The sequence below is a fragment of the Narcine bancroftii genome, chromosome 3, assembly GCF_036971445.1.
Source record: "Narcine bancroftii isolate sNarBan1 chromosome 3, sNarBan1.hap1, whole genome shotgun sequence".
Taxonomy (NCBI): domain Eukaryota; kingdom Metazoa; phylum Chordata; class Chondrichthyes; order Torpediniformes; family Narcinidae; genus Narcine; species Narcine bancroftii.
The window spans coordinates 36,251,265-36,270,628 of NC_091471.1; the positions used below are offsets into that span (position 1 = coordinate 36,251,265).

The 19,364-nt window shown below is 40.7% G+C and overlaps 1 protein-coding gene across 4 annotated transcripts in view; it reads right to left on the reverse strand.

The window, feature by feature from the left end:
• Positions 1 to 19,364, reverse strand: part of pias2 (protein inhibitor of activated STAT, 2) — a 75,266-nt gene that overhangs the window by 20,164 nt on the left and 35,738 nt on the right. For all 4 annotated transcript variants that reach the window (XR_011353328.1, XM_069923811.1, XM_069923813.1 and 1 more), the window contains exons 5-9: positions 14,441 to 14,531; positions 12,993 to 13,127; positions 6,305 to 6,410; positions 2,578 to 2,651; positions 1,661 to 1,821 (exon numbers count right to left, since the gene is read on the reverse strand). Coding sequence is in view for 3 of the 4 variants with exons in the window: in XM_069923811.1 (XP_069779912.1) it covers positions 1,661 to 1,821; positions 2,578 to 2,651; positions 6,305 to 6,410; positions 12,993 to 13,127; positions 14,441 to 14,531 (567 nt within the window). In the remaining variant the exon portion in view is untranslated. The remainder of the gene's footprint in view (positions 1 to 1,660; positions 1,822 to 2,577; positions 2,652 to 6,304; positions 6,411 to 12,992; positions 13,128 to 14,440; positions 14,532 to 19,364) is intronic.

A 19,364-nucleotide genomic window follows, 5' to 3' on the forward strand; every position in this document is an offset into this window, starting at 1 on the left:
ACAGTCTGGTATGGGGACACCAACACCTCTGAGCTTAAAGCCCTATAAAAGATAGGGGCCAGAGCCCGGAACATAATGGGGAAAACCCTCCCCACAATTGAGTACATCTACAGAGAATGCTGCTGTCGGAGAGCAGCAGCAATCATCAAAGACTCTCACCATCCAGCATGTACTCTATTCTCACTGCTGCCATCAGGAAAGAGGTATAGGTGCCACAAGACTTGTACCACTAGGTTCAGGAACAGCTGCTACCCGTCCACATCAGAATCGTCAATGACAGTCAATCAGAGACTCATTTAAGGACTCTTACTTGTGCACTTTATTGATTTTATTTGTTCTCTCTGTATTGCAGTCAGCTTGTTTCCATTTGTTATCTATTTACGGTTATTTTATTTGTTTACATGTTCATGCTGGGTGCAGTTAAACTTTTTACTATCAATTAGTGATAATTCTACCATGTCTGCAGGAAAAATAAATCTCAGAGTTGTATATGATGTCATGTATATACTCCAAAATAAATGAAATCTGAAATAACTCAACACACATCCATGCTCTCACTGTTTAAAGTCATCAGTATGTTTCTGATGAAGTGGTTTCAGCTTTGTATCCCATAACAAATCACTTTCTGGCCGTCAATTGCACAAGAGATACAGCACTTTTTGAACGATTTTATCAGTCTCTATTTTAACTTTGTCCCATGCCTTGACCATGAAGTTACACAGCACATCAAGCGATGCAGCATTCATTGCCCCACCCAGAGAGGGAGGGTGTGAAACAGAGAGAGAGGAGACAGAAATCAGTTCTGGAAGGATAAGCTGGCAAACTTTGGAAGGCTGCCTGTTCAAAGGAGAAGACTGGCTGTGTGAAAGGTGACTTGAAAGAGGATCATCTGGAGAACCCTGAAGGGGGAAAGTTTTGTCAGCAAGACTGATTGAGAAGGAATCAGTTGCGGATGTCCTGGAAAAGGAATCTCTCTCTGAAAACCAGCAAGAACCCTCCTAAGTGGTAACCATTTGCCTGTTAAGCACCAAAGACTGGTGAAGTTTGTTAATGCTAACTTCTGTGCACAGTACAAGAATTGCCTACAACCAGTGAGATTGGTCTGTCATCCAAAGAACTTTTCTCATCTTAAATATACATTACACACATTTGCACTTAGTATTAGAGGAGGAGAGGGCAGGGGGGATTAAGTAAGTTAGGTAGGTTAAGTAAGTTGATATTATTAAGTTAAAGTTTAATTCTGTTTTCTTGTTCAATTATAATTAAAAACTACTTTTGCTTAAGTAACCCTGTGTTGTGGCGTATGTATATTGTTGGTTTTTGGGGTCCTCTGGACTCTAACAATATATTATATGCAGAATATATCCAAATTGTACTCATTTTAAAATATACTCATTTTGTATTTAGCTGATTCAATGTACTTTTTTTCCTTTGCATTATTCTAGAAATAAACTACAATGAGATAGAAACCCACCATTCCAATCCAGCCATATAAATATATTACTTGTGTGTCTTAATAGCTACAGGAACACAGCATGTGATGTGATCTTTCTAAAATTCTTGTTTTGCTGTTACCTGATTGCTTGAAGAAAAAACTAGAGAACAAAATTTGTTAAATGTGCACATTAAAGTAGAATTGTTGGCAATTTTTACAACATACCCATCTATTATTAAACTTTCATAGGATGCCTTTTTATCGCACACTGGACAAATCCACGTGGGCTTCTTTTCATTCATCTGAAGGTAAAGGGCAGCATCGAAGCACTGTAGATGAGTGCAAGTGACAGCACGGCAAGGAACCGTAAGACGCATCTTCCCCAACTATAAAGTCAAAAATAATTAAACTTAAAACAACCTCAAATCAGCACACACACATTTTTAGTGGGATAAAAAAAATCATAAACCCACTTTAACAATAAAGTAAAACACAGTATACACTATTTTTGAGAAGATGACCAAAGTAGAATAATAGTGTAATGTTAGGAGAGGATGGCATTAGAGGGATACAGGACAAAAGTAGGCAGGTGGATCTAATGTGGGCAGATTATTTTGTTTGGAATGTTTATATACTGCATGACTAATAAAAAAAATTAAGCGAATTTAACGCAAAGCATTTCAGCTATTATGTAAACCCAACAATATCCCGGGGAGAGGTGGGGGGGGGGTGGGTGAGGAGACATCTTTCATACATTCAAACCCACCCCCCAAATTTTGAAAATTAATGATTCAAATATTTTGAAGATCTATCATTTAAAGTTTTAAAAGCAAAGCTGCTTTTTTTTTTAAAAACTCCCAAATTTACAATATTAGTGGGTATAATTTTGTCAAATCCCAAGAGAAAAGGCACAAATCTGAATAGCAAACAGTCCTCTGCAGATTGCAAGTTTAAGCACTGGTTCAAAACTGTATTTAAATGTCTCAGCGTACCACAGGACTTTCTTCGAAGTAGCTCTTAGCTTCAAATACAATTTAGATTGCACATCACAAACAAAAACCTATGATTCATTCTATGTGGGTAAGAAGAGGAAACAGTACAATTCCCATACCCTGATGAGTACTGATAAACAAGCAACTTACAGGACACATTAATGAAACTCTTAGGCTTGTGGTTGCAATTTCACTATCAGGATCTGCCGTCAGTTTTTCTTTAACTAAAATAAAAGCAGATGAACAAGAATCACAATTGAAACAGTTATTAATTTTTTGCCGACAACTGTGAATATGGAGAAAAAATTGAAACCAAATTTAAAGCTACTTGCATTACAATTTCTCAATTTATTTTAATTTTAAAAAACCTTTCTGAAAATTAGAGGAATTAAAACTCCCATTTCTCTTACCAAAAATATTGAATCCATGAGGTTTAAAACTGTACTTATGACACTGGGAAACAAATGATTTTAAACTTAATATTTTTAATTCATTGTGCTTAAATGTAAATTAATTAAAAGAAATTTTTAAAATTAATTATTTTTAATAGTTTGTAACATCAACAATGCCCTTTTAAAAACCCATCAGGGCAGTTCTGAGATAGGTCTTCAGATTGCCACTGCTTTTTGTCTCAAGGTGCTGTTCTGGTAACATGAATGGCAGCAAGTGCAGATTACAGGCCAAAAAAAGTACACCCAGTCTAATGAATTCCTTTGTTATTTGATGTTAAACATAACAGTCAAAAAACAACAAATCTGAATTTATCATTGGAAATAGAAACTGTTACAAATGTCTTGAAAAAGTTGAAGCATTCAGGAGAGGCTTTCAAAAAGTTTTGTAACTATCAGAACAGCAAGGGCAAACAGATAATGTAGTATATTTGGACTTTCAGATGGTTCTTAAACAAATTAAGAGCAAATGCAAGCAGTGTAATTTATTGGAAAGAAGTGAAAGCTTGAAGGGATGGCAAACAAAATAATGTGGAAAAAAATTAAAAATAATTCACCTTGGTAGAAAAATAGGAAGGTTTTTTTTGTAAAATGGGAAGAGACTTGTCTGACAATGGTCTCCTTTCAAAAGGACCATTTTCTTCATTCATAAGTTATTGCTATGCAACATACATGCCTTATTAAAATTTTGTGGGGTCCTGATGAAACCACATCTGGAATATGGTGTACCGGCTTGTCTCCCCATACATGATATATTGGCAATGGAGAATGCAATGAAGGTACACCAAATCGATTTCTGAAATTTTGGGATAAAAGAGTTGTATTTTGAGGAGAAATATACAATGCTCAGAATTGTAAGTGTTCGATTGCAAGGCTGATGTTTCTTCTGCATGGGATACATCTAGAATCTCAAAGAAAGTAGCCTCCTATTCAGGATTCTCTGCAGGAGGAACAAAATGCTGTCAGAATCTGAAAAGTATGTTCTTCATTCAAGTGATTTCAGAATTCAGTGTATGGTATTTGGAATGGTAAGAGGGCTCAAGTTTTGTTTCTGTTTATAACACAAAGCTTTTGTGAACCCAATATGCTAAAAGTAGTTATCTAGAGCAATATTTTACATTTGTCAATCTCTCAAGTGTAGCGTTGTGGTCCCTAGGCGCTTCAAAGCCACCACCATTGTCCCTGTGCCAAAGAAGTCATCTGTGCCCTGCCTCAATGATTACCGCCCTGTCGCCACCACCCTCACCCACCTGGAAAATAAAGACTTGCATGTTCGAATGCTGTTTATTGACTTCTGTTCGGCACGATCATACTCCAGTACCTGATAAGGAAGTTGGAGCTGCTGGGAATAAGCACCTCCCTCTGCCATTGGATTATCAACTTCCTGACGAGAAGTCCTCAAGCAGCCCAGATTGGAAACAGCACCTCCAAGACTATCATACTGAGCACAGCGACCCCCCCCTCCCCCCACTCCAAAACCCAGGGTTGCTCGCTTAGTCCATGGCTGTTTACTCTGTTGACCCACGACTGTGCATCCAAACACAGCTCGAACCACATCAGGTTTGTTGACAACATGACAGTGGTGGGCCATATCAGTAAGAACGAGAAGGCAGACTATAGAGATGAAGTGCAGACACGAATAAACTGGGGCAGAGCAAACAACCTGAATCTGAACATTAAAAAAAAAAGATGGCTATTGACGTCAGGAGGGCCCGGGGAGATCACGCTCCCCTTACCACTGACTGCTCTACTGTTGAGGTCATCAAAAGTATCAAGTTCCTCAGAGTGCACCTGGAGGAGAATCTCACCTGGTCACTTAAAACCAGCTCCACAAACAAGAAAGCCCAACAGTGCCTCTACTTCCTGCGAGAGCTGAGAAAGTCCACCTCCCACCCTCACAACATTCTACAGAGAATGTACTAAGAGCATCCTATGCAACTGTATCACCACCTGGTTTGGAAGCTGTACCACCTCGGACCACAAGATCCTGCAGAGAATAGTGAAGTCAGCAGAAAAGACCATTGGGGAACTTCTTCCTAGTATGAAAGATCTTCTACACTTGCTTGATGCATGCGGAAAGCAATAAACATTGTGAAAGCCACCACACATCCTGCATGTAAACTGTTCTCCCTTCTGCCATCTGGCAGGAAGTACCAAAGCACTCAGGCCCTTATGTCCAGAGTGGGAAACAGCCTTTACCCCAAGCCATCAGGCTCCTTAACTCTCAGTACAGATGTGCATAGTGTGCCATGGACTTTCAGTCTTAATATCTTAACATTTTAATCCATTAACTGCTTTCTTAACTTGTATCTACATAAAATATGATCTGTGGTCCTGGAGAAACACTATCTCATCCTACCATGCAAGCACGATAAATAAAGTTGACTTGATTTGAAATTCCTAAGAGTCCAGAAGAGTGGCACAACTGCTGCCTTTCAGCTTGAGCAATCTAGAGTGCATCCTAACCTCTAGTGCTGTATGGAGCTTTCATTTTCTTCTCTAACCATATGGGTTTCTTCCAGATGCTTTGATCTTCTTTCACATCCCAAAGTTTTGAGGGTGGATAGTTTGATTGGTTACTGCAAATTGGCCCTAGTCTTTAGGAATACGGTAGAATCTGAGGGGCGGGAAAAGGGAATCAACGCGAATATGAGGAGAATAAAATGGGATTAGTATGAAAAAATACTTGATTGTCATCTGCCATGATTTGAAAAATGGCGGCGCTGGCTCGACAGGCCAATTGGTCTACTCCAGCACCTACTTTCTATTGTCTATTGACTTGGACCATCAATTGGCCTATTTGCACTCCATACGACTTGATGAATATAGTTAACTGGTAAAGTCAGTGTGCCACTTGTTACATACCAGACAGCAGCAATATAAATTAGCTCAGACGGTGTTATATTATATTAACCTTCGATTAATCTTTAGGAAGTGCCAAATATAGATCTCATTGTTCGAAAATGAAGGAAGAAATTCTATAACACCAAATGACTCAGAAACCATACACAGTGATCCAATCCAGAAGACCACTCTTGTCAAGAGAAAAACTGCTGAAACTTCAATTTTGTTAAGTCTTTGTCACACATGATAGCCAGGAAAATATAGCTGAAATAATGACTTTGAAAGCCTTTGATGAGATAATATTAAGTAAAGGGCATTAGTTTAAAGTTAGCAAAGGGGATTAAAAATGAAAGAGTGGAAACCATAGGAAATTGTAGCTGTTGAAAATTGGTAGCGGTGTTCAAAAGGATTGAAATTACATTTGGTGGTTGTTGCATCAATTATATTTTAGGTTAATAAAGATCACTGCCTAGATTACGATGCAAACATTAACTCCAAAGAGGAATAAACAAAATGGGCTCTCGATCATTCCTACAAATGAACACACCAAGACAGTTCAAATGACATAGCAGCATCCAACTTACTGAGTGCTCTGGAATGGTCAGAATTCCTGATGCCTTTATTTCTCAGCCTCTGCAGTAACACGGCCGATGTCAATTGCTTCACCAGAAATACAGATACGGAATAATTCTGAAAAACAACATAGATCTGCCATGTTATTTTTTTTTGTTAAATTGTAGAGCCACCATAATTTCAGGAAAAAGACAATGGATACCTTCAATTTATCGTTAGATTTTCTATGGCTGCAAACAAAATTCATAGATTATTAAAAGACAACTTTGGACAGAGGGAAGATTACAATTAAAATATCATTCATAACTTGCCCTAATACATACCCAGAATGTGTTATATTGTAATTTAACTATTACAATATATAATATGGTTAGAATGTACAGTGAGAAGTTATGCATATAGAATGAGTGGCAAGGAAGTGGTAGAGGTGGGTAAAATTATGACATTTTAAAAAATTTAGACAGAGATGGATTAGAGGGATATTAGCTTGGTGTGGGCAAGTGGGAAAAGCTCACCTTGAACCAATAGGCTCTGTAGAACTACAACTCCATTACACACCTTCCTTTCTCTTTGCAGATACTAACTTACTTGCAGTGTAGTTCTAGTCCCTCTGCTTAACTTGAAACACACTCCAAAATATTCCTTAAATCATACCTCATTGATCACACTTTTGCTATTTTGTTCTGCTGTTTTCCATATTGCTCAAAGTCAATGTTTTCTGTTTGTTAAATTACAAAAGGATGACTGCTATAATAAATCTAGGTTGTTCCTTTATATTCATTTATATATTGATATCTCCAGAAAAGCAATGAATATCATGCAATAAACAGGTATTGTTTTATTAATTTGCTTAAAAGATAATTCTGATTAGGTTGCAATTGTACAAAATGGAAGCAACATCAAAAAGGGAAGAGAAGAATCAAATTGCAATTTGGCTGTTGAAAATAGGTTTTCTTTTGGGCCTAACACTTTCATTAAAAAATGGGAAGGCTTTACAGCTCTACACTCATAATAAAACAATGTCCAAGTCAAACTTTAAATCTCCTGCTTGCATCTGATTGATATTCCTTCATCCCAAGATGTAGGCACAGAATTAGGCCATTCACCCCATCACTGTTGCTTTGTCATTCGAATTATTGCTGATTTATTTTTCCTCGACCCCATTTTTCTACCTTCTCCTGATAACCTTTGGTACCCGTATTAATCAAGAAAATATCAAACCCCACTTTAAATATGTGCACCATCTTCCCTTTATATTAGTGTCTATCCAGAAACCATGAACCCCATTTACCTGCTTCCACCACTATTCTTGGTAGCCTGTTCCAGGCACTTACGACTCAAAAGAAATGTTGCCCACACTTTAAACTTCCGCACCGCTCCCCCATCACCGTAAATCCATATCCTCTCATATGCCACGCTTTTACCCTGTTGAAAAGATTCTGGCTGTCCACCACAACAATGCCTCTCAATTTTATAAACATCTATCAGGTCGACTCTCAGCTCCTTTGCTCCAGAGAAAACTACCTAAGTTTGTCCAATCTTTCCATGTGACTCATACCATCTAAACTAGGCTAAATCCTCCACATCTTTCCTGCAATAGGGCAGCCAGAATTGCAAACCGTGCAGCCGGAACAATGCTTTGTACATCTGCCTTGCGACCTCCTACTTCTATACCTAATGCTCCACCTAATGAAGCCAAGTATACAATATGCCTTCTTTATTACCTTATGTGCATGGCCACTCTCATAGAGATATGGACGGATCCCCAGATCCCTTTGCACATGAATACTTTTACGAGCCCTGCCATTCGATTCCGCTTACATTTGACCTCCCAAAGTGCAATATCTCACATTTGTCCATCTGACATTTCTCTGTCCATATCTGTAATTGATCTGTATCCTTTTGAATAACTTTGATAATAGACTAATCTTTGCAAGATCTGCAATATTACCAACTTAACCACCTAATTTTTTAATCCAAGACATGTACTGGTATATAATAAACAATAGGGGTCCCAACACCAATCCCTGTGGAACACCACTTGTTGGCGGCCTCCAGCCAGAAAAAGAAAATACCCTTTCAGCACAATCCAGTGTTTAAGCCAGCTAATTTCATATCCAAGCCTTTAACTCATCATGGATCCCATGCACCTTCAACTTCCAATTCAGCCAATCATGAAGGACCTTGTGAAACATCTTACTAAAATCAATGTATACAAAGAAATGTAGTTTTACTTTTGGTAAATAAAGGACACTGCTGAGTTTCTCCAGCTTTGTTTTTACTTCATCCATGGTGTCTGCAGATTTTGTGTTTTATTTCCATCCACTGCCCTACCCTCATCAACCATCGTTGTCACCTCAAAAATCTCAATCAAATTCATAAGGCATGACCTGTCACTCAAAAAAAAAACTTATCTCTAATCTGACCAGGAGTTTCCAAATATGCATAATCCTACTTTCAAGTATTCTTCTCAATAATCTTTCTACCAGTGGAAGGGTAGGCACAACACTGATCACACATTAAGTACATTGAACATTGTGAGGTGAATGACCTTTACTGTTTTGTACTGTTCTATGTTCATTGGTATGAAATTGATTTCAGAGGTGAGGGGGTTAGATTACAAGGAGAAATCGAGACACCTGGGCTACTTGCTGGACCATTTTTGGCACTTTTCATCTTTTCTAAATCTGTCCCTATCTTAGGAGACAAGCAGTATACTGCAAAGCTACCGACTCCCACAAATGCCTCGAATACACCTTCTCCTACCTGGTGTCCTGCAAGGATGCTGTCCTTTTCTCCCAGTTTATCTGCTTTCGCATTGCTGCTTTCAAAATGAAGCTCTCCATTTCCAGGACATCTGAAATGTTCTTTTTAAACAACATGGCTTCTCTTCAACTGTGTTCAATGGAGCCATCTCTGACATTTCCTTTGTTTCGAGGAATTCCACTCACCTCAACCACTCCCTCCAAACAGAACAGGGATACGTGTCCTTCCCTTTCACAGCCCAATGATCTCCACATTCAGCATATTATCCTTTGTCACCAGCTACAACTAGACCCCACTATTAGACATATCTACCCTTCTCCACCTTCTTCAGGGAGAATTCTTCCCATGATTTCCTTGTCTGTATATCTCTCCCCACCCATCCATTACCCCTGGGATTTTCCCTTGCAACTACTGGAAGTATTATACTTACTCATACACTTCCTCCCTCAACCATCCAGAGTCCCAAACAGCCATTCCATTTGAAGTAAATATTCACGTGAACCTTCTCTAACCTCATCTACTGCATTTGGTGCTCCCAATGTAGCCTGCTCTGCATCAGTTAGACCAAACACAGACTTGGGGATAATTTTTGATAGGATCTATATCTGTTCACAATGGCTATTCTGAGCTCCCATTTGCATGCCACTTCAATGCACCTTCCCATTCCCTTGTCTGTCCTGGGCCTTCTCGAATGATTTGTTTTTTGATAGTTGTTTATTAACAATGTTTTCTTGATTGTGATCTATGTTGTGTCCTCCTTGTAAGTTGAGCATTGTTTTCAAAGTCAAAAGATTTTCAGTTTATATTTTCTGGCAATATCATGCAGAATTTAAAGCTAATGATTTTGAGGTGTATCTGTTGAAGTGGCATCTGAATTGAAGATGAAGCTTCCACATATTGGTGTGGAATATAACCGAATAAGCAATTTTGAAGTATAAGAGGAAAACAGGCAGAGGTCATGTCATGCCAAGAGTTTGCACTGCCAGCAAAATTATTATAGCTGATCAAACCGGTGCGGACTCAAAAGGCCTGTTTCCGCTCCGTAAATGGTTATATGGTTATATTCTACCTGGGAAGTCTGCAGTCCAATGCCATGAACATATAATTTTCTCTTTTCAGGTAATGCATCCGCTCTCTTTTTCTGTACCCCTTCTGCTCTACCTCCTCTTATTGTTCCCTTTTCCATTACCTACCACCCATCATCATCTCCCCTTATGAATACAAATATGAGAAGGGAAAGAAAAAAGATGGGAAAAGAACAAAGAAACAGGTTGGAGGAAGACTCCAACCTGAGACAAGAGAGGCGACCCGGGGCCTAACAAGATGTTGGCCGCAACGACAACAGAAGCTTCCCAAGGGAACAAGAGTCGCTCAGAAAGGAGAAACAGGATGGTCCCAATACAGATGTATCTTGAGGGGGCCGGGGGAAGGACGCGACTGAAGCAGTGTGAGTGCCATTGGGCGTGGGAGATGCGGAGGCCTGAGGTTGTGGGGGTAGAAACAAGCCAAGGCCGGGTCGATGGCGACGCGGGTGGTGACAGGAGCACTGTCGGACGCTGGGAGATTCTGGGACCTGAAGTTGTGGGGGCCGAGCCAAGGAGGAGCTGACAGCAATGTGGACGGCGATGGGAGTGTTTTCAGGCACGGGAAATTCACTGGTGGCAGAGCAGGGGACAATTAAAGAAAGGCTGGATAGCTTGACAAAAAGGGTATCTGAAATGGAAGAGAGTGGAAGAAAGATTGGATAAGAGAGAACAAAAGGGATAAAGGGATGTGGGAGAAGATAGACACTTAGAAAATATCAGCAGGAGGAAATATGGTTAAAATTGTGGCAGTGAAGGAGGGTAAGGATGGTAGAGACATGGTGGAGTTCCTGAAAAAGTGGATTCCAGATATACTGGGGAGGGTACAAATTGGAAATAACCTGGAAATAGAATGGGCCCACCGGTTTCTCGCCCCCCCACCCCCCCCCCGGCAAGTCTCCTTAGCTACCAGGATAGAGAGGATTTTTTTTTCAGGCGGCAGTAGTGGGTGCGAAAGCAAGGGGTCTGATGGAATATGTGGAGGAGAAGGTTTTATTCTACCTGAACATAAGCATGGCACTATTGAAACACAGGAGGGAATTTGACCCAGTTTAAAAGAGACTTAAACAAAAAGGAATAGAGTTTACCCTCCTTCTCCCAGCAACACTGAAGATAGTAAGGGCGGAATGGGAAAAGAAAGTTTTTTTTAAGGATCAAAGGGAAGCAAAGGACTTTGTAAGAACCCTGCCACTGCTTCGGGATTAAATGTAAATAAGGTGGAAAGAGGGAATCAGGGGAACAAAGGTCTTTAAATATTGTAATTGTGAGGAATAAGAGGGGATACTTTTTTTTCCATAATGTTAATGTATAAAAATGAATATATATTAGAAGAAAGAATGAAAACAGGGAGCACAAAGGGAGGAAGGCACAAGTAGTAGATGGGTGCATTGGGCATATCACAAAATAGCAGGGCAATTGGCACCAATAGCTTGGTTTTTGGTGCCGGGGTAAAGATAAAGCTGGGGTGGGGGGGGGGGGGGAGAGAGATTTATGGGATATTTTTTGTTTGTTATCGATGTAATTTAATTGATTACTTTCAATTATACGAGGGTGGGGTGGGGGTGGGGGATAAATACAGACTGCGTATATTACATGAATGTTAAAAATTATAATGTTTATTTGACGAGCCTATGAAAATTAAATAAAATATTCAAAAAAATCATCAAGACCAAACTTCACTCCGCAATAATAATCGCCTTAAAACTGGGAATACAAACTTTGAATAGCATAAAATTATGCTGATTACCCCATGATAAATTTCAAATTTGTCACAGTAGTGGTGAGTGTTGGAAGCTGAGCAGAGGATGTAAAGGTTTATGCAATGCATTGAGAGTTTGTGAGGAAGACAGTGGAGGAAGCATAAATACAGTTAATTGGAGGATTTGAAATGTCTATTTCAATATCGGAATATTAGGAACGAGAGAGATGAACTTAAAGCACATGAAATGATGATGTTGTGGATAATACAGAGTCTTAGCTGATGCAAAGGACAGAATTGGCCGATGCAGGTACTGGGGTTTAGATGTTCTAAAAAAGATGTTTTTCGGACAGACGTCAACAGTGTTTCTTTTTTGTTGCAAAGAGAATAGTGGGTGCCTGAAATGCATTGCCAGGAGTGGTGGTGATTGGCACAATAGGGACATTTAAAAGCTCTTAGACAGGCACATTAATGCATGAAAAATATAGAGTTATGGGTGTGAGGTAGGGAAAGTTTAGTTTGTTGAGTTGGCACAACATTGTGAGCGAATGGACCTGTACTGTGGTGTAATACTTGATGTTCTATGGTACAAGAATTAGCCTCCTGGTCCCCTTATTTCTAACTTACAGGAAGCCTTTACCCATGAAAAAATGAAAGTCTTGCTCATGTTGCACCTTCCACACCTTCAGGATAAGAAACTTAATTTGAACAGTCACCATTAGGTCAGCAATAACACTATTTAAAACATACCTGTCAATGCTCAAGAATCGATGAGAAAAATAAGAGCCGCTAATATTTCAGGCTTGTACAAAACAACTGCACTCCTGAACTCATCAGGGACTCAACATAAATTCTCATTTGAAAGAGTTCCAATGATTCAAATATGAGCCAATATAAAATTCAGGTCCTTGATTGAGAAAGAAGAACATTCCTAACAAGCATATATTACTGAACTAACAAAGTCTCAAGAATTTTTGCCCCAAGTCTATTTCTTTCAATGCTCAAAGGCTCGTGCACACTCACACATATTTTCAGTACAAAGGACAGTGAATTCTCCCCAGTACACTTTCTATGAAATGATTGCAAAAACCTAAAAAAATCTAGCCAACCATCATTGTTTCATAAATGCTCTTCAGCAGTTAAGGCACTTACTCTTCCCATTTCTGGTGCCCAAGAAACAGAAATCTGATTGGGTACAGCTGACGAGAGTCTAACTTGTGATGTGATATTTAAAGGTCGACCAGGTCGTTTCTGCTCAACGCCATTTTTAACTGGCGGTGTGAATCCCTGTAAGCAAAGAGAAATGATCTAGATGACTTAAAAGAATTAAAATTAATAGATCATTTTTACAATTCATCCCCTCCCTCTCCCTGCACCAAATACAACCACTAAATGCAAAAATGCTGTTATATATATCTTTGCAAATATGGCAAACAAGCTTCTCTGACAAACATTGTTAAAAAATTCTAGGTACCAAATAATGAAACTGTGGGGTCCTATACTTAGATCATGTTTGGTTCGCATAGTGAGTTGAGTAGCATTGACTCAAGTACAATTTAAACTGAAAACTAACATGACCTTAATGTAACTCCATATTCAAAAAGACAGAAAACAAGAAACTATAGAACAGTCAAATTAATTAGTCATGAGATTTTTTTTAAACATTATTATTGAAGGCATTACAAGGAAATTTAACATTATATTGTGAAAGAAAATTGTCAATGGCCAATTTATTGGAGTTCTTTGAAAAGTAATGTGCTACAATAAAAGGGGATGCACTATATTTAGACTTCCAGAAAGTAATTGGTAAGGAACCAATATAACTTAAATTTAAAAAAAAAATTTTTTTAAATAAAAAATGCTCATGGTATAGGAAGCACCATATTAACTTAACTGGAAGATTGGCTGGCTCAAAGAGATCAGGCATAAATGGCAGCAAACATTACTAGACTAATTTCTGGAATTGTTGGGTTGTTTTGTGAGGAGGGTGGATGGGCTAGACTTTGTGCTGGAGTTTAGACCAAGAAGCCATTTGACTGAAACATGTAAGATGGGCAAGGGAGGAATCCAGAGGAGGAAATACTGTTTAAAAGTAATGATTTGCCTTTTTCAAGCAAATTTAAAAAAAAAATATATAGAACTCTTTTCAAAGGGTTATAGAAACTGAATCTTGAACATTTTTAAAGCAGATACAGGGAGTTTCTTGATTGGTAAGCGAGTGACAGGTTACCATTGGCAGGCAGGAATGTGAAGCCAAAGTCACCAACAAATTCAGCTCTCACCTTCTTAAATGATGGTGCTGGCTGAAAGAGCCAAGTGGTCTACTTCTGTTTTTAATTTGCATGTCTGTATGCTTGCAAAATTAAACTAGTGGTGCATAACAATACTTAAAAGTAGCGCCTGAGATCTGAAACTACTCCAGATTAATAGTGTAATTTCAAACATTTCCAATGGAAGACTTTTCTGTGGATTTCCTGCGATAAGCAAAGACATTGTAGGTGTCCAAGTTAAAAAAAAAATCCACCTTCCAACACCATCAACACAGCACTTATTCATCCTTATTCTTTTGTGCTTCCTCAGTTTTTTTTAAATGAACTTACTGGCAGTGGATATAGCTTTCCGTTTACTTTTATACATAAATTATTAGGATAATTGTCTTCCTGGGGACAGCTTGTCTCTGCCAGACAAAACCTGAATACAAATAAATAGCAGAAATAGATTAATAATAGATATGTAAAAGATACGCAAAAATAATCATTCCTCTTGATGGGAAATGGAGCAAGTGGCAATTTACGATTGATGGCTTTGTTCTCAACCCATACTTCAGAAGTATAAAAAATTTAAGTTTACAGTATTTACACTAACTGAACATGGAGAAAATGCTAAATGCGTTTCCAAAACAGACTTAACATTTAGAAAAAAACTGATCCAAACATTTCTGACATGCACAACTGTCTTAAGTACCCTTTAAAATGGAGCTATAAATATCAAAACTAGTTATGAGATTTAAATTATATGATATTTGCATCATTAAGTAGACAATTCAACACTTCCAAATGCTCACAAATAACGACATGAAGCATAGAATTTAAAATACTTCAAGTCAGATGGTGAACAAAATGGAGGGAAACCAGATAGTATTGCCCGCATGCCCCTCTGCCTTTTTTCTTGGAAATTTGATCACAGGTTTGTTTTTTTAAAAAAAAATCTACATTGCCTGGATGAGTAACTGGACCGAGCATTGAAAATGGCACATACTACAGCCACAGTGCCACAACAGTTGTAACAAAAGAATGCTTAGGGTGATGTATTGCATGGTAATCAAGTGAGCTTGAATGTTGTCAAAACTGTTCTCATTCAGGTATGCAGAGAGTATTTCATTATATGGTTCATTTAGAGATGATATGAACACTGGCAATGTGAGGAGTTGCATAACTCGCTTGGGGATACACAGGATTGAAGACCCACTCTTGTAGCCACAACGCAAGATAGCTTGTCCAATTGAGATTTTGATCAATGGTGACCTCTACGATATTAATGGCAGAGCATTAGGTGATGATAATGTCCTAATATTCTCTCTTTGAGAAATGTTTGCTGGAGAGTACACAGCTAGTGCAAAAGAGTTCAATGCTTTAAATCTTTCCTATCTTGCTCTTCCCACGTTTTACTTCTGGGTATTTAAAAAAAGAGAAATGTCTGCTCATTGTCACTGATCCAAACTCACTAGTTCTTACTGCACATGTGCAAAGACCAGTTCATTATACCAGGAAATGTATACAAAATAAAAGCTGCAACAAATGAATGACTTACTTATGATAGGGTTGGGGATTATGTTATTGGTGGCATGAATATCACATTCATTTTCATGGCTCGACACAATTTGTTTTTCAAATGTCACTATAATGATAGGGAAGTCCATAGTTAGGAGGAGAGAAAAGGTTCCGTGGAAGGGATTGAGAATCCCTGATGGTATGTTTCCTCCCTGGTGCTAGGGTCTGAGAATCTCAGATCAAGTTTATGGCATTCTCTGGAGGGAGGGTGAGCAGCCAGATGTCATGATCCAAGAAAGGACCAATGACATGGGGAGGAAGGGTAAGGAGGTCCTGCAAAGAGAGTTCATGGAGTTAGATGCTATGTCAAAGGACAGGACCTCAAGGGTTATGATATCAGGATTCCTACCCGGGCCATGTGCTAGTGAGATTGGAAGAGGATAAGGCAGCTTACAATGTGGTTAAAGATATCTTGCAGGAAGGAGGGGTTTAGGTTTCTGGATCATTGGACGCTCATAAGGCCATTTCATATCAGGCCTCCACCTTGAGACCAGCTATGGAACAGATGGAAAAATGGAAACTTACCTTTCAGACAGCAGCCCTAAAAGGCTGCTCCAGCGTCCCATTCATATCCAGAGGCGCCTCGTAGTGCCCTCCAGATCCGACAGAAGTGGGACAACTGGTGCCATAGTGCCACCCATCATAAATACATGGTAGAGCAATGGCCGTCTTCTCTACCCATAATTTCCCACGCAGCTGAAACCACTCCATGGTTCCCAGAACAGTTCCAGCTGCATGGGGGATTATGGGTAGGGAAGAGGGCCATTGCTCTACCACATTTTGAACCGCAGAGAGCGGCCCCGAAGGCCGCAGCCTGATGTGGCTGAAGGCTCCCGCTGCCCCAACGGTCCCCGCAGACGGCTCCCGCTGCCCCAACGGTCCCCGCAGACGGCTCCCGCTGCCCCAACGGTCCCCGCAGACGGCTCCCGCTGCCCCAACGGTCCCCGCAGACGGCTCCCGCTGCCCCAACGGTCCCCGCAGACGGCTCCCGCTGCCCCAACGGTCCCCGCAGACGGCTCCCGCTGCCCCAACGGTCCCCGCAGACGGCTCCCGCTGCCCCAACGGTCCCCGCAGACGGCTCCCGCTGCCCCAACGGTCCCCGCAGACGGCTCCCGCTGCCCCAACGGTCCCCGCAGACGGCTCCCGCTGCCCCAACGGTCCCCGCAGACGGCTCCCGCTGCCCCAACGGTCCCCGCAGACGGCTCCCGCTGCCCCAACGGTCCCCGCAGACGGCTCCCGCTGCCCCAACGGTCCCCGCAGACGGCTCCCGCTGCCCCAACGGTCCCCGCAGACGGCTCCCGCTGCCCCAACGGTCCCCGCAGACGGCTCCCGCTGCCCCAACGGTCCCCGCAGACGGCTCCCGCTGCCCCAACGGTCCCCGCAGACAGCTCTTGCCGGCTTGGACTTGGAGGGAGAGGGGTGAATGGGGTGATGGGTTGTGGACTGACGGCATCATCAGCCTGCCCCAAAACAGCCACTTAATTCAGATTGATCGACAGAGGACTGCGCTGCGGAGATTATCCCTCTCGGAGAGGGGTTGGAATATGTGGCTTGGAGACCGCCTCCACACATTCAGAATGGTAGGCGATTATGCTTTTTGGCGGACTTTCTCCGCCTTTACATCTCAACTTTTGGGCTATCTGAAATGGCGTTTCCAGGGAAGATGGGATCTGTTCTGACAGGATCATTTGCATCTGAACTGGAAGGGGACTAATATCCTTGCAGGAAGGTTTGCTAGTGCTGCTCTGGGGAGTTTAAACTAGATTTGCAGGGGGGATGGGAACCAGAGTGCCAGATTAGATAGGGAAGTAAGTAGAAATGTAGAAGGTTGTGTTCATAGGATAAATGTAGAAAGTTGCGTTTATTAGAAAACCAGCATAAGTTTTAGTGAGTCTGAAGCTTCCAGAGAACCTCCTAGACAGGAATCAATTTTCACCTCTTCTACAGAACCAGCAGGCTCCAGATATCCTGATGCCTGCCTGAGACCTTTGTGCATCTTGGCGCCTCAGTTCGGCGGGCAGCAACCTCCTTTGAAGAAGACCCAGAGCCCAGCTCACTGACAAAAGACAAAGGAGGAAAAACCCAAAACCCAACCCCAACCAACCAATTTTCCCTTGCAACCACTGCAACCGTGTCTGCCTATCCCGCATCGGACTTGTCAGCCACAAATGAGCCTGCAGCTGACGTGGACATTACCCCTCCATAAATCTTCGTCCATGAAGCCAAGCCAAAGAGAAAGAGACTAACACAAAAATACAGTCAATAAGTTGTCAAAAGGTAGTTATTTATAAATCGAATAAAGTCTGTTTGAATTGTACTCTGTGGCTTAGTTATACTTCTTGTACCTTGACAGAAGGATGACTATTACAAGTAGAGAAGGGAAAAGATTATGTGAAAATTGCATGCAATGTTAGAAGGTTGTAGGTGGTGGAAATGTTCTCAGGTGCATCTATTTCAATGCAAGGAGTACTGTAAGAAAGGCAAGCGAACTTAAGAGCGTGGAATGGCAGTTGAATTATGGGATTATTGCCATTAGTGAAACTTGGCTGCAGGAGGGGCTCTGCTTTCGTTCAGGGCTTCTGTTGCTTCAGACGCAATGGTGGGCTGGGGGATGTGTGGTTGGATGAAAGGGGGAGAATAATCACAGCTGTGCTCAGGCAGGACAGTCCAGAGAGCTCGTCTACTGAGGCTAAATGCATGGAGCTGAGGAACGGGAAAGGTAGAACGACATAGATACACACATAGAGTTGTATTATAGACTACCCAATAGTCAATGAGAATTGAGAGTTAGACAGCTGTAGGAAACGCAAGGTTGTGATAGTGAAAGATTTTAATTTTCCACATGTTGACTTGGACTTTTATACTGTAAAAGGGCTGGATGGCTTGGAGTTTGGAATGTGTTCAAGAAAGCTTTCCAAATCAATCAATAGAAATACCAACTAGAGAAAGTTCAATACTGGATCTCCTATTAGGGAGCAAAACAGGAGAGGTGGCAGAAGTATGTGAAGGGGAACATTTTGGATCCAGTGATCATAATACAATTAGTTTCAAGTTTGAAGGATAGGTCTGGTCCTTGGGTTGCGATTCCCAATTTTGAGAAATGAGAAAGGATCTGGAATACTTAGATTGGGTTAAGTTGTTTTTGGTAGGTAAGTAGAAGACCTTCAAAGATGAAATTTTGAGAGTACATAGTTTCTATGTTCTGGTCAGGATTAAAGTCAAAGTTAACAGGCATCTTGGCTTTCGAGGGATATTGGGGATGAGGTTCGGAAGAAGAGAGGTGTATTGTAGGTATAAGCAACATAGACCAAATGAGGTAATTGAGGAGTATAAAAAAATGCAAGAAATCAGGAAGGCTAAGATGACACAAGGTTGTTTTGGCAGACAGTGTGAAGGAAAATCCTAAGGGTTTCTACAAGTATATAAAGAGCAAAAGGATAGTAAGAAACAAAATTGGTCCCCTTGAAGATCAGAGTGGTCGGCTATGTATGGAACAAAAAGAGATGGGGGAGAACTTAATTTTTTTTGCATCAGGAAACAGGCACAGAGTTATGGGAAGTAAGGAAAACAAGCAGCAAGATCATGGAACCTATACAGATTAAAGAGGAGGTGGTGCTTGCTGTCTTAAAGCAAATAAGAATGGATAAAACCCTAAGGCCTGACAAGATAATCCCTCAGACCTTGAGGGAGGCTA